At 43.9% G+C, this 15,667-nt stretch overlaps 2 protein-coding genes across 8 annotated transcripts in view; one reads left to right on the forward strand and one right to left on the reverse strand.

The window, feature by feature from the left end:
- The window catches only part of GFM1 (G elongation factor mitochondrial 1), a 44,717-nt gene extending 37,615 nt beyond the window's left edge, over nt 1-7,102 (reverse strand). Inside the window, exons 1-2 of the mRNA XM_069975277.1 lie at nt 6,609-7,102; nt 4,316-4,468 (exon numbers count right to left, since the gene is read on the reverse strand). Of these exons, the coding sequence (XP_069831378.1) occupies nt 4,316-4,468; nt 6,609-6,668 (213 nt within the window). The 5' untranslated portion in view covers nt 6,669-7,102. The remainder of the gene's footprint in view (nt 1-4,315; nt 4,469-6,608) is intronic.
- On the forward strand, nt 6,866-13,555 carry LOC138795756 (uncharacterized). Of its 7 annotated transcripts, none has more exons than XM_069975283.1 (3): nt 6,866-7,029; nt 10,744-10,813; nt 12,902-13,555. In XM_069975283.1, exons 2-3 carry the CDS (start codon nt 10,786-10,788, stop codon nt 13,510-13,512), a joined length of 639 nt encoding a protein of 212 aa, XP_069831384.1. In that variant the 5' UTR covers nt 6,866-7,029; nt 10,744-10,785; the 3' UTR covers nt 13,513-13,555. The 7 variants fall into 7 exon arrangements, with proteins under 7 accessions (XP_069831384.1, XP_069831385.1, XP_069831383.1 ...); XM_069975284.1 differs by having other exon boundaries at nt 10,747-10,813; XM_069975282.1 differs by lacking the exon at nt 6,866-7,029 and adding an exon at nt 7,097-7,183.
- Nucleotides 13,556-15,667: the final 2,112 nt, after the last annotated feature.

Genomic DNA, 15,667 nt, shown 5'->3' on the forward strand with positions numbered 1-15,667 from the left:
ACAGGGGGGGTAGAGGCTGGGGTGCGAGGCTGGGGTGACAGGGGGGTAGAGGCTGGGGTGCGAGGCTGGGGTGACAGGGGGGTAGAGGCTGGGGTGACAGGGGGGTAGAGGCTGGGAGAGGCTGGAGTGTGAGGCTGGGGTGACAGAGATGAGAGGCTGAGGGAGCAGCTGATGTAGCACGGGGAGCAGTGGGGGGCACAGGGAGAGGGCGCGGTAGAGGCAGGCTGTAATACACCGGCCCTGAAGCTCAGTATGGGGCCGCGGTGAGTACAGCTACAGGTACAGTACAGCGCTGCGGTGAGCTTCATGCACGGACCGTCTGTAATACACTGTCCCAGAAGCTCACAGCTGCAGCCTCTTGGTGCCCGGACTTCTCTCCTGCTCAGTAGCGCCGCGATGTCACATGTCCGGGCACCGAGAGCCGGCAGCTGTGAGCTTCCGGGACAGTGTATTACAGCCTGTCCGTGCATGAAGCTCACCGCGGCGCTGTACTGTACTGGGGGGGGGACTGTTAGTGGGGGGAGTTGCCCAGTTCGACACGGTGTGTGGGGAGGGGAGAGACCTACACACACAGTTCTGCCAACTCACTGTGCGGTCTCTCTCCTCCCTCGTTCTCGTGCCTCTAGCTGGCCAGGTCCTTCAAGAAAATGGCGCCGCCATCCCGCCCCTTGTAATTCAGCTGTGTACTGCGCATGTCCATGCACATGCGCAGTACACAGTGACGGAGCCTCCAGTGTAAGTGAACCAGACGGACTCCGTCGGTTCACTTCAATGTTAAGGAGGTGCCGTATAGTGTCTGTGTGTGTGTCGTGAAATGACGTCACACACAGACACTATAAACATGGCAGCCCCCTGTGCAAACATTCATTTGATAAAAACACCCAAGCCTTATGTAAAAAAAAAAAAAAAAAATACAACACACTTATTTTTTCTTATCACCTTTTATTAAAAATTTTTCAAAAATGTGACACTGTCCCTTTAAAGAGAATGTACCATCAGGTAACTCTTTTTAAAATCACACATGAATCGAACGGCGTGTCATGGAAGGGCGGGGGTTTCCTCCTAGTGCTTCACCTCCGGCCCGATAACCATGAATTGAAGTGCGCCGTACGCAAGAACCAGGCCACGGTTCAAAAAAAAAAAGGCCGCAGCATCGGCTTCCCCGTGCTGGCGCGATTCGATTCATGTGTGATTTTAAAGAAACTTAGCATAAAGAAAAAGGAATCCACCCAGGGGATCCCAAGAAAATATTTTGCTGGACAGTAAATAATGTATCACAATAAATCTTTATTATTACATAATTAAAAAGTACATTAAAAATTGGAGACGAAGAGACAGTACCATACACAAAGAAATGAGGAGAGGGGAAATGAATCGAAATAAATAACAAGTATTTACACATCAATTATTTAGTAGTATATTGCACATATTCATGATAAATATATAAATATATATGTATATACGTGTCAAAGCAGACAAATATCAGTAGGTGACTGATGAAATCAAGTATAGTTTAAATATATAAAGTTCAATGCTACATAACCGTGCAATTAATGTGGATGAGATCCAAAATATACTATTTGGTGTGCAAAAAATAATATAATACCAGACCAAAAAGGTTCAAACCAAAATTAAATAAATATCGCAACAAATCCACAAAGACAAAATCAATAAAGGAAAATATATGTCTACTACTGGTAAATGTACATACACGAGTTCCCCAGGGTGAGGGGACATCGTGTATGTACATTTACCAGTGGTAGACATATATTTTCCTTTATTGATTTTGTCTTTGTGGATTTGTTGCGATATTTATTTAATTTTGGTTTGAACCTTTTTGGTCTGGTATTATATTATTTTTTGCACACCAAATAGTATATTTTGGATCTCATCCACATTAATTGCACGGTTTTGTAGCATTGAACTTTATTTATTTAAACTATACTTGATTTCATCAGTCACCAAATGGTATTTGTCTGCTTTGACACGTATATACATATATATTTATCATGAATATGTGCAATATACTACTAAATAATTGATGTGTAAATACTTGTTATTTATTTCGATTCATGTCCCCTCTCCTCATTTCTTTGAGTATGGTACTGTCTCTTCGTCTCCAATTTTTAATGTACTTTTTAATTATGTAATAATAAAGATTTATTGTGATACATTATTTACTGTCCAGCTAAATATTTTCTTGGGATCCCCTGGGTGGATTCTTTTTTCTTTATGCTAACTTGCGTTTTTTGCGTTTAGGACGGATTATCTGGGGCACTTTGTGGTAGATAACTGATTTTAAAGAAAGTGTACCTGATGGTACATTCTCTTTAGGTAAGGAAAGGCCACACCAAACACAATGGGCCACCCACTTCAGACCAGGGGACATTCACAAACAAATGACAGACTTAATGCTGGTTCCACACATGCCAGTTTTTGTGCTAAAACCAGAAGTGGATCCAACAGGTAAGACAAGTAGAAAACCTCCCATTTGAATGGCATAAAAACTGTAGTCGGGAGTTAAAAAACAAACAAAAAAAACCTGCCATGTGTAAACCAGCATAAAGGGGTTGCTTGGCCAGGATACCTTTTTTTGAATGCCGGGGGGGGGGGGGCTGTTTGTGTGAAAACAAACATTACCATACCTTTACCTCCCTGCCTCCCCCCAGTATTCACCTGCACCAGTCCCAGTGGTGTCCTGCCTCTAGCACTGAATTGCTGAGCATGCCTGCTACGTCACGTATCACAACCCGAAAGCAACCACACTCCGTGGGAGTCGGGGAGGTAAGTATGTTACTTTCACCCACCCTCTCCCTGGGCACTTTGATAAAAAGAGGTCGATTTGCCATTGCCCCAACTAGCCAGAATCCTACTCCACACTGACGAGGGGCAAAAAACCCGAAACGGCTGTCTGTGGATGGAAGCCTGCCTTGGCAAGCCCTTGTCATGATCGCAATACTCGCACCTTGAGTTAGACATTGACAAAAAGGGGCCACCCTGGTGTTTTCCTATTTATGTTCCAATACTCACAACCGAGTGGGACTTAAGGGGCTATTTATCAGGGTGGTGTGGTGCTCTCCCTATCATGGAGGCACCCCGTGGCAACAGGCTAGAGATATCTGGCTATCCCGTGTTTTGAGACTCGCAACAAAGGCTCCACGGACTCCTATTTTGCATATTTAAATTTTTTGGGGGCATCAGTGGAGACTCTTGGAGTGGAGGCTCATCAGTGGAGGCTAGCATTGCAAGCCTATCAATCAGAATAACAGCTGTTTAACTAAACATAGGCAGCTTAAAGGGCTTGTCCAGGGAGCAGAAAAGATCCTACCTGTTCTGCTGTTTGGTGCTCACTTCCTCTCAGAAGTATAACTTAAACTATAGGGATTGGGCAGCTTTATGTCATGAGCAATTTATGGAGAAAAAACCATGTCACAAAGACATATGGAAAGTTTAGATTGGTTGGGGTCTGAGTCTTTAAATCACAGCTGACCAGGAAAACAAGCCAAGAGAAATATCCACTTCACACATTCTCTCCCACCTCTGTGTCACATGACCTGGATGGACTGGATGGACTAAGCTTCTGACCTTTCCCTCTTACAGGTGAGTTTATACACCTTTATGACTTCTCAAAAATACCTGTGACAGATTGTTTACACATTGCGCTCAATAAATAAATCAACCTTTGCATCGAAGCTTCGTGAATATGTTTTTCTCTAAAGCAGAGTGACACGTCTAGGAAACGCAGGAGCAAAGAAGGCCCATGTGAACATGATGGTTGAACCATTATCTAATACCACAAGACATACCATGTAGTCTTGTGTTGGGGGGTATTTGTTTGTAAAGTATGGACTTTTCTGTTGATTAAACAGAATCTCCAAAATACCTAATATTAATAATCAACCACCTATCAGGTCCACATGATTTATGAGTAAAAGGGATTTTACTGTATGGAGGACTTAGTGGAGTTTCTGGAAATCCAGGCAGACTTTTCTCCTACACATGGACATTGCTTTGACATCCACATGTATTGTACTGTATAAAGTAGGAGATTTCTGCTGCAGAAATCACACTAAAAATCTGCAATGTCTGAACATCATATTTTCATATAACTTATCAGAACTATATTTTTACTTGGACCCTAAAAGCTTATATAAAAATATGATGTTCAGACATTGCAGAAGGAAGCCTGACTGAATCTATGAACAAACCAGAATATACACATCAGCCCCTGTAACATATATGATCATTTAGACAAAAATACATGTCTTCAATAAAACTGGAGAAACTCTCAGGATATGCAGTGGACGTATCTCACCTCATGCATCTGCGCTATCCGGCCAGTGTAATAAAGAATACGCTCCGTTACTGTGGTTTTGCCAGAATCAATGTGGGCAGATATCCCAATGTTGCGAATTCTTTCATTGGGAATTACGTCAGAGGAGCAATGTCGGCAAAAGTTCAAAGGCTGCTGTAATACAAAAACAAGTCACATCAAGTGTCAGAAAAATCCATATAAATAATCAAAAATTCTAATTTACATAAACACACATATGGGTGCATTTACACAGAAAGACTTATCTGACAGATTTTGGAAGCCAAAGCCAGGAATGGATTTAAAAACAGGATCCCAGTCTTTCCTTTATGACCTGATCCCTGTTTAGTCTGCTCCTGGTTTTGGCTTCAAAGATCTGTCAGATAAATCTGTCTGTGTAAACGCACCATAAGCAGATAATTTCTTGTGCTGACCCAACCCTAAGGGCCCTGTTATGGTGCGTTTACACAGACAGATCTTTGAAGCCAGAACCAGGAACAGACTATAAACAGGGATCAGGTTATAAAGGAAAGACTGGGATCTATCCTCTTTTCAAATACATTCCTGGATTTGGCTTTCAAAATCTGTCAGATAAATCTTTCTGTGTAAACGCACCCTTACACGCAGCGATAATCGTTCCAATTCAGCCGATTATCATTCAGCCAAGGAAACAATTATTGGCTTATCGTTGCTTTACGCCCAAACCTAAAATCATCGGCTGCCGACTGTGCACGGCTATGTGTAATAGGGATGCATGACAGACAGCTGACGATTCTGCAAACAGTAGACATTACTCATCCAAGCTCCAGAGCTCCTCCTGCAGTCTGCTTCTTCCTAGGTCCCGCTCGTTGAAGCTTCAGAGCTGCCTTTCTGAGCTTACAGGCCACTCAGCCAAACACTGTCAAAGCCAGTGATTGGCTAAGCGGCCTGTCAGCTCAGACAGGCCGCTCTGAAGCTTCAGCACGCGGTACCCGGGAAGAAACAGACTGCAGGAGGAGCTCTGGAGCGTGGAGAGATAATATATACCTAAGCAGGGGTTGCAAGGACATGGTAACAATGTCCGTGCAGCCCTTTCTAAACGATTAATAGGCCCAGTAAACGAACGCTGATCTACCAGATTTGCACTTGTTTACAGTATTCATCGGGCCCCCATCAGCCTGTGTAATAGGTCCCTAAGTTCCCTTAATACGAAAGGAAAATACTGAAAATTCCATATCCATAGGTTTAAATTAGTCACGCACGCCCTTGAGGATTTTTCCTGAAAGGTGTCCATTCCAGAAAATAGGTCAGAATTTTATAGATGTTCTAAGGCTCCTTGACTGAGCGAGACTTGACTTGAAGGGACATCTATTTGCTTAAGAGGTGTGAGAGCTACTTTGCATATCCTTTCTTCATAGATTTTGGACGGAATTCCAGCACGGACGCCCCCATAGAAGTCTAGGGACCTCCTCAGCAGCAGCAATCCCCCCCCCCCACACACACACACACATACCTCTGCAGCATCGATCTCCCATTCTCTTCCAGGCCTCAGCAGCAATGATCTCTCCTGCTCCCCTGTACCTCAGCAGTGATCCCCCATCCACCCACCCCCCTCCCCCAAACCTCAGCAGCAGCAGTGATCACCTGTCCTCCATCACACAGCAGCAGAGATCCCTATTCTCCCACACACCAGCCTCAGCAGAAACAATCTAGGACAGCACCCCACACTGGCAGAGGTAGGTCCATCTCTCATGAGCTGTAGAACTACATCTCATAATGAGAGTCATAGTTCAGCAACAGATTAGAGGATGACACAGTACAGGAGGGGGAGAAGACGGAGCTGTACACTAGGGGCCATTGTATGGGCAATGTATATTGGCATATTAGACCAACACTTTTTTTCCTGATCAGGAATCCTGAAAGCGTTTCCTGAAGGTAAAACCTGATTACTGTTAGGAACTCCTGATGTTTTCCTGAAACCTTCTGAGATCACCTGATCAGGATCAGGACAAATCACAGAGCCAGAGAGGAGATGAGCGCTGTGACCATGTGATGGTAAGGAAAAACCACACTACTCCCATGTGCACAGAAAATACATGGCAGATTATACCACCAGCAAAGGGAAGCAATTGTAATGCAGACCAGAATGAGAATGATCCCCATACTACAGACAGGCACACAGCCATAAGCCTCAGCATGCTGGGTTCCAATGTCACAGTATGCTGACACTTGTAGTTCTCCAGGACAGGAGAGGGAGCCTCACAAATCTTCTATACCCCCCCAACAACTCACAGACACATATGAGGAGTGTACACACCTTACCCCCAGCTTGGCATAGCCGGGGGGCGAGCACAGAGGCTGCCCGCAACAGACCCATAGCTGCCTGGCTCCCTGTGAATGTCACGTTGATCTCTGTGCAGCACTAGAGAATCACTTCCGGGAGTCACAGTTGCCGGCAGGGGTCAAACTACGACAACTTCCGCCAATTGGAACGCACCGCTGTTACCGCGGAAGTATTATTAGTGTAATTATATGGCATGAAGTAGATCTCCTGCTCTCTCGTATGGGATGTGGTGTATTCATGGCCAATAGTTTGTCTATGGTTTGTGCTACGCGTGAAAATCCACGAGAGGATGCGACGTTGGTGCGGTCCACGGAAACCGGACGAAGAGGATGTTGCGCAGGTTGCCGGTCTCTAGGCTGTAGGAGACCGCCACCTAGCGGGGAGACTGCAGAAGGCAAGTGCTCGCTGTACCGCTGGAGCTGCTCTGCCTCGCTGCTCGTAACGATGGATCCAGTCCGGTCTCTGCTGGTGCCATGGTGCGACGGGTCCGTGACTGCGCTGTGTTTCCGTTTTTTCGGTTTATGGCGGTTGTGTGAGCAGACATATTGGTGAGGTGACTGTACAGTGGAGACCATGGAGCTGAAACTGCAGCTATAAGGTTTTATTCACATAGTGTCCCTAGACGCCTGCGGCTTCTGTCCCAGGATCCGTCCGATACAACTATTTGGCATAATAAACCCCCCTATGACTTGGTGGACTACAAGTGCTGACATTTCCTCAACAACCATTGATGGTTACATGGCCCAGGATACTTCTACCCCTATATGTAGGATTATACTACTATACTAAATTTCCTCTACAACCATTGATGGTTACATGGCCCAGGATACTTCTACCCCTATATGTAGGATTATACTACTATACTAAATTTCTTCTACAACCATCGATGGTTACATGGCCCAGGATACTTATACCCCTATATGTAGGATTATACTACTATACTAAATTTCTTCTACAACCATTGTTGGTTACATGGCCCAGGATACTTCTACCCCTATATGTAGGATTATACTACTATACTAAATTTCCTCTACAACCATTGATGGTTACATGGCCCAGGATACTCATACCCCTATATGTAGGATTATACTACTATACTAAATTTCCTCTACAACCATTGATGGTTACATGGCCCAGGATACTCATACCCCTATATGTAGGATTATACTACTATACTAAATTTCTTCTACAACCATTGATGGTTACATGGCCCAGGATACTTCTACCCCTATATGTAGGATTATACTACTATACTAAATTTCCTCTACAACCATTGATGGTTACATGGCCCAGGATACTTCTACCCCTATATGTAGGATTATACTACTATACTAAATTTCCTCTACAACCATTGATGGTTACATGGCCCAGGATACTCATACCCCTATATGTAGGATTATACTACTATACTAAATTTCCTCTACAACCATTGATGGTTACATGGCCCAGGATACTTATACCCCTATATGTAGGATTATACTACTATACTAAATTTCCTCTACAACCATTGTTGGTTACATGGCCCAGGATACTTCTACCCCTATATGTAGGATTATACTACTATACTAAATTTCCTCTACAACCATTGATGGTTACATGGCCCAGGATACTCATACCCCTATATGTAGGATTATACTACTATACTAAATTTCCTCTACAACCATTGATGGTTACATGGCCCAGGATACTCATACCCCTATATGTAGGATTATACTACTATACTAAATTTCTTCTACAACCATTGATGGTTACATGGCCCAGGATACTTCTACCCCTATATGTAGGATTATACTACTATACTAAATTTCTTCTACAACCATTGATGGTTACATGGCCCAGGATACTTCTACCCCTATATGTAGGATTATACTACTATACTAAATTTCTTCTACAACCATTGATGGTTACATGGCCCAGGATACTTCTACCCCTATATGTAGGATTATACTACTATACTAAATTTCTTCTACAACCATTGATGGTTACATGGCCCAGGATACTTCTACCCCTATATGTAGGATTATACTACTATACTAAATTTCCTCTACAACCATTGATGGTTACATGGCCCAGGATACTTATACCCCTATATGTAGGATTATACTACTATACTAAATTTCCTCTACAACCATTGATGGTTACATGGCCCAGGATACTCATACCCCTATATGTAGGATTATACTACTATACTAAATTTCTTCTACAACCATTGATGGTTACATGGCCCAGGATACTCATACCCCTATATGTAGGATTATACTACTATACTAAATTTCTTCTACAACCATTGATGGTTACATGGCCCAGGATACTCATACCCCTATATAACGGATTATACTACTATACTAAATTTCTTCTACAACCATTGAAGGTTACATGGCCCAGGATACTTATACCCCTATATGTAGGATTATACTACTATACTAAATTTCTTCTACAACCATTGATGGTTACATGGCCCAGGATACTCATACCCCTATATGTAGGATTATATACATGGGACTGATGAAAGGAGACTGGGGTTGGGTTGCAGGCAGTGTCAGACTGGGGTATCTGGGGCCCACCAGAGGAAATGATTCTGGGGGCCCACCAATGAAGAACCAGCGAGACACGACATGGCAGTCAGTGTTTGTGCAGGTTTTAAAGCTGGGGCCGCCCGGATCTTCCGGTCCTCTGGTGGGCCAGTCCAATACTGGTTGCAAGGGCTATCCACGAATAGCAAGTATGGCAGCTCAGTTCCATTGAAATGAATGGGGCCACATTGTAATACCAGACACAACCAGAGCAGACATGGTGCTGTTTTTGGAAGAAATTAGCTCTGTTCTGGTATTACAGGATAATGCTTTGCAAGCATATCTGTATACATTGCGACACTCCCCCCAAATCGCCTGGTACCGTTACGTAGCCTTCCTCAATCCATGCCCTGTGTTGGGGTCCGTTTGTCTCTTGGTGCTGTTGTTCAGGGGAAAAAACTGGCAGTGCAGGGTCAAAGAGGCGGGGTTTAGATCTCTCCCTTGTTGGTCATTTTCAGGGTGCGTTCACACGTACAGAATCCGCAGCGACTTTCACGCTGCAAGTTTGCAGCAAGATCCGCTGCGGATCCATGTAGTGTGAAGGTCTATGCGATTACATATCCGCAGCGGAATTTTAATTCCACTGCTGATATGTAACCTGGCCCCTTTAACCCTGTGAAATCCACTGCAGATCCTGTACGTGTGAACGCACCCTCAATGAGAATACATACTCGCAGCGGGATTGACATCCCACTGCAAGTATGTAAGTCAGAGCCCCCTTAACCCCCCTGCTGGCCAGAGCTTACATTACCTGCTCCACGCTCCAGCTTGCTTCAGGAGCTCCCGGCTGGACGTCCCGGTCAGCCAATTAGTGTGCTGCCTTGCTGCAGCCACTCCAGACATCGGGAGCGCCCAAAGCAAGCTGGAGCATGAAGAAGGTAATGTATGCCCTGGCCGGGGGGGGGGAGTTACGGGGGCTGTCACGTACATACTCACAGCGGATCCGTCACGTACATACTCACAGCGGATCCGGTGTTCATGTTTGTACCTTTACAAAGTAAAATGATGTCTGAAATGGGGAAGTTTAACAAAAATATCTTTCTTTCAAATCAACTGGTGACAAAGAGTACCAGAGATTTGTAATATACTTTAATTGCAAAAAATCTCAAGTCTTCCAGTACTTATCAGCTGCTGTATGTCCTGCAGGAAGTGGTGTATGCCATCCTATCTGGAGAGCAGGAGAGGTTTTCTGGTTCAATGTTTTTATTAGTTTTTTTAAGAACATATTACAAAAGAGAAAATCTATAAGCACTGACTTTAGTGCCAACAGTAAAGTTAACATGTGTACAACAAGCAGATTTGCTACTGCTCTGAACAGTTCCTGACATGGACAGTGGTGGCAGCAGAGAGCACTGTGTTAGACTCGAAACAATACACCACTTCCTGTGGCACATACAGGAGCTGATAAGTACTGAAATACTTGAGATTTTAATAGAAGTAAATTACAAATCTCTGCCACCAGTTGATTTCAGTTTTTTTGTCAACTACCCCTTTAAGAATGTAATGAATAAATATAGCTTGCACTCTTATCTCAGCAGTACTAACCTGGTGAAGTGTAGAAAAACAAGAACATAGTTATGAGTGACCAGGAAAGCAGCAGTATTGGTAAGTCAGTACTCTTCTTAATGTTCTTTTTTTTTTAAGTTATTGGTAAGAATTCTTTCATATTTATCACATTTTATGCCGCCATTGTGGGAAGGTTAAAGGGGTTATCCAGCTCTACAAAAACATGGCCACTTTCTTCAAGAGACAACGCCACTCTTGTCTCCAGTTCAGGTGTGTTTTGCATTTAAAGCAACTCTGTACCGAAAATCTGTCCCCCCCCAAACCACTTGTACCTTGGATAGCTGCTTTTAATCCAAGATCTGTCCTGGGGTCCATTCGGCAGGTGATGCAGTTAATGTCCTAAAAAAAACTACTTTTAAACTTGCAGCCCTGTGTCAAATTGGCGTGGCCTAGAGTGTCTATGCCCTAACCTTGCACTGCCTCTCCGTCCCTCCTCCCCACTCTCCTCACCATTTGGAATGCCCCTGGCAGAAATTCTCCTATTCCTCACTTGTCTGAACAATGCACAGGTGCCTTAATGATCCAACACGTGTGCTGTGTTCACACAGGTGATGAATAGGAAATCAGAATCAAATACATCAGGGAATCAGCTGCTGTACAATGTGAAAAGATAGTCCCAGTGAGCAGGAGCGCCACTTTGTACGAGGGGCAGCTGATAAGTCTTTGGCTTTACCTAGAAAGAAACAAGATAGGAAAATGAAACTTTACATTTATTCCACATACTCTCCACTGATGTCAACACACTTCTTACATCAATATTCCAAGGTCTGTAAGGCTTGAAAAAAGAACGATTTCAGTTGTGTCTTCTGTAGCAGCCATAGCATCAGAAATGGTGTAAAATTTGGTACCCTTGAGGTGTTTCGTCTGGTTTGGAAACAGATTATAGTCGGAGGGAGCTAGATCTGATGAATAAGGTGGGTGGTAAACCAGCTGGGAACCTAGCTCCACCAGTTTTGCCGTGGTCGCTTGTGCATTGTGAGCGGAGGAGCTGTCTTGCAGGACCAAGATTCCTTTGGACAGCTTGCCTCGCCTTTTGGCCTTCAGAGCTCCCTTCAATTGGTCCAAAAGTTCAATGTAATACCTTGCGTTGATGGTGGAACCATTTTGAAGGTAGTCCACCAGCAGCATACCCTCCTATCCAGGAAGTTCTTATCAGTCCGGAAACGCTGCTGTGAATATCACCTTAGATTCCGTCATTTTGTTTTCCCGCGCGCCTAGACCACTGTTGCCATAAGTTAAATACACAAAATTTTGAAAACATATAATAGACACGTAAAGGTTTCATGTGATGTAACATTCATTAACAAAGAAACAAAAAAAAACACAAAGCCAAAGACTTATCAGCAGCCCCTCGTAACAGAGGTGTTAAACTTGCTGTCCTCTGACTTTTGCTGAACTACAATGCTCATCACGCATGGAGAGCCAAAGCTACACGCTCTTTGGAGTTCCATTGCATTAACACAATGAAATGATTGATTACAGCAATGAAATGATCAATTACTAATCAGTTTACTAATTAAATGATACATTCACATTGCATTACTGCAGGTGTGAACACAGCCATAGCTTTGGGAGTTGTAGCTTTGCAACAGCTGGAGGGCCGCAGTTTGACACCTGTACCTTATATGAGATATAATAAGCATGATGTTAGTAAAAGGCTCTGGTATCTGATTGATAGAGTGTTTCTCAAATTCAGTCTTCAACTACCCCCAACAAGTTGTGATTAAGGATTAAGGTTAAGGATTTCCCATCCAAAGAAGACCTATGGTGATATATGATATAATGTACTAACGATATAACCTGTGAAATACAGTACTAAACAATCCTCCAAACATGACCTGGGGGGGTCCTTGAGGACTGGAGTTGAGACAGACACAGAGGAATATATCAGATGACGTCTTGCAGGTACGAAAAGAAGGACTTTCATTTCTGTTTAAAGGACTGTCCTATGAAGGACTTTCAGTTCTGTTTAAAGCAAAATAAATAAGAGACAATACCCCATAGTAGAGTCATGTCCTCCAAAATACACTCAACTCCTGACACCCCCTATTGTTTGGTCTGAATCTATCACATAATATAATCCCTAATAACTGACATTTAAAATATTCTGTGACCTTTTGTTCATAGTTCTGGGTCAGAGTGATGACGACTCCACTGATCTGTATAACATGAGTGGATTATTAGACGGAGTTAATGATTCAGAAGCTCTTTCTGTAGAAGATGATTCTTGTGATGAACACCCTCCTGTCTCCCATCAGCCAACAGAAGAGAAGATGGAGGAACATTCTACAGAGAAAAAAAATTATCCAAAGGAAAATCCGTATGAACAACAGTACTACATGCAGCACATGCATCTTTCATCTGTGCTGGAAAGGGGCTTGACCGCAATTCATTCAGAACTGAGCCTCCTCAGTAGATCAGTGCTGCAGCTAGTTTATGGCATAAAGGAATGTGCCGACACCATGGGGTTCTACACCACCAGGATGCTGGCCTTCCAGCAGGAAATGCTTAATGCCACCTCAAAGGCCAATGCTTCCCTCCAAACTGGGGTGTATCTGCTACGGCAGATCAATGCAAGACATAGTCCATGTATCATAGACACCTATAGGGCTAACAACCAGGAGGGAAAACCAGGCCAGTCTGATGAAAGCAGGTCCAAGAGACACTATAGGGATGTCCGCCCAAGATCCCCCGAGGATAATGATTCACGTTATTCCAAACGAGACAGAAAGAAATAAACATTTTATATTCAATGACTAATAAAAGTATTTACATTTAGGACTTGATTGTTTGATTTTACACCGAAAGTGTTAAAGGGATTCCTGTTCCTATAAGCTCTATTCCTCCTTACCCAATGACAGGACAGTCAACAGATTGCTCAGACAGCTATATGCCGACCAACCACCATATGCATCCCAGCTCTTCTGTTCTACATTATGCTGACAGCATGATAGTCCACTGCTATAAGTAATACAAATGCTTTAGACATGGAAAGAAATTTTACCTTGGACCACTAAAGAGGTGATGTGTTACGAAAGAGAGGTATGGGGTGTAGTAGGGACACCTAAAGGTTAACTTTAACTATGTGCCTCCCCACAGTTCGGCGGCTAAGGAATGTCAATTGAAAAAACGCCATGACGTTTTTTTTCTGCAAAAACGTCAGCAGACAGATGTTAGCTGGAAGTCAATGAAATTTTATGATCTGCCTTACACACATGGCATTTTTTTGTTTGGTGTTTTTCTGTCCTTTGCATTTTTAAGGGTTTGGTGTTTTGAGTTTTTTGGCAAACTGTGGTGTTTTTCTCCCATAGACGTCAATGGAAGTCTTCTGCTCTACTAAAAAACGCCATAGCCTATACATATTGCACTTAACCCCCTTCCTTGCAAGAATGGGTACAGTGTGAGATCAATCTGGCCTCCAGGGAGTTAAGTGTTGATGCCATGCTTCCTTACTTAACCCCTTGTGTGTCAGACTGTAAGCAGCATATGTCAAGATGCTGCATACTGTAATGTGTAGAACACCTGTCAAATTGATGGGTGTTCAGCTCTTGCCTTTTTTGTGTGTGTTTTTCCCCTTTTGGTTTTTCAGATATTGGTATCCAGAGGATTGTGTCGCATTCAGTGGACTATTTTGATGATCAGCATTTTTTTTTTCAGTTCAACAAGGGTTGTGGGTGTGTTATTTTGAATAAGATACTTTTCTTAATTGTGTCCTGTGTTTTATTTCTTTTTCTTTACATGCTCAGTAGTGAAAGCTGTCTGACAGACGGCATTCATTACTAATTCGGGGCCTAGTGTTAGCCGATATAAAATGGCTAACACTAAACTCCCCCATTATTACTCCAGTACCGATCCCCATCCCTTCAGCAAATCAGTGGCTGCAGCTGGGCCATCGCTGCATCCGCCTATTGGCTGAGATGACAATGCACATGTGTCATCTCAGCCAATCAGTGGCTGCTACTGGGTCCCAGCATAGCCACTGATTTAAAGAAGACCAGAGGGTAAGTAAACCACCCATAGCCCCGTGCCAAAGGATTTCACCTAACATCAGGAAATAAACAGCAGGTTGAAGAGAGGGGAATCACCTAATGGGCAAGACATTCGAGCTGTTTTTCTGGAGTAAGGTGATAAATCATTTACAAAAATGTTAGAAATAACACAGGTTATGAAATCAAGTGGTATTTCTCTGTAACTTAACCTTTAATATTTGCTTTGAGAATATAACAAACAGTCTATTCTTACCTCTCTGCACTCCCCCGGTGTCCTACAATTCCAGGTCTCAGCTGAGTGATCTTGTTTCCTCTTCGAAGACAGACTTGTCTTGGCAGTGACAGCCCGCTTAGCCAGTCACTGGCCATGGTGCTGTCCCCTCAAGGTCAGTGACCGGGCTGTCACTGCCAGATGTCTCAGGAGTGTCCGTCTCAGAAGTGAAGGCGGGAGTGTTCAGCTAGGGACTGAACATAGCGGCGGAGGACACCTGGTAATAACAGGTAATAGGCTGTTTGTTCTTACCAATGGAGGCAACATATTAAGGGCGGGTTCACACGTAACGGATCCACAGCGGATTTCTCACTGCGGATCCCTGCCCAGTACACTGTACGGGCAGACAAACTAGCAACAGGATGGACATCCCGCTGCGAGTTTGTCAGCAGCCCGCCCCGTTAACCCCCCTGGCCGCCGGAGCCTATACTTCACCTGGTCTCCGCTCCGGCTTGCTTCGGGGCTCCCGGTGTCTTCACTTCCCGCTTAGCCAATCAGTGCACTGCGGTGGGCAGCACACTGATTGGCCAAGCAGCCCGTCCCGTTAACCCCCCTGGCCACCGGAGCCTATACTTCACCTGGTCTCTGCTCCGGCTTGCTTTGGGGCTTCCGGTGTCTTCACGTCCCGCTCAG

The sequence above is a fragment of the Dendropsophus ebraccatus genome, chromosome 6 (genome assembly GCF_027789765.1).
Source record: "Dendropsophus ebraccatus isolate aDenEbr1 chromosome 6, aDenEbr1.pat, whole genome shotgun sequence".
NCBI classification, from domain to species: domain Eukaryota; kingdom Metazoa; phylum Chordata; class Amphibia; order Anura; family Hylidae; genus Dendropsophus; species Dendropsophus ebraccatus.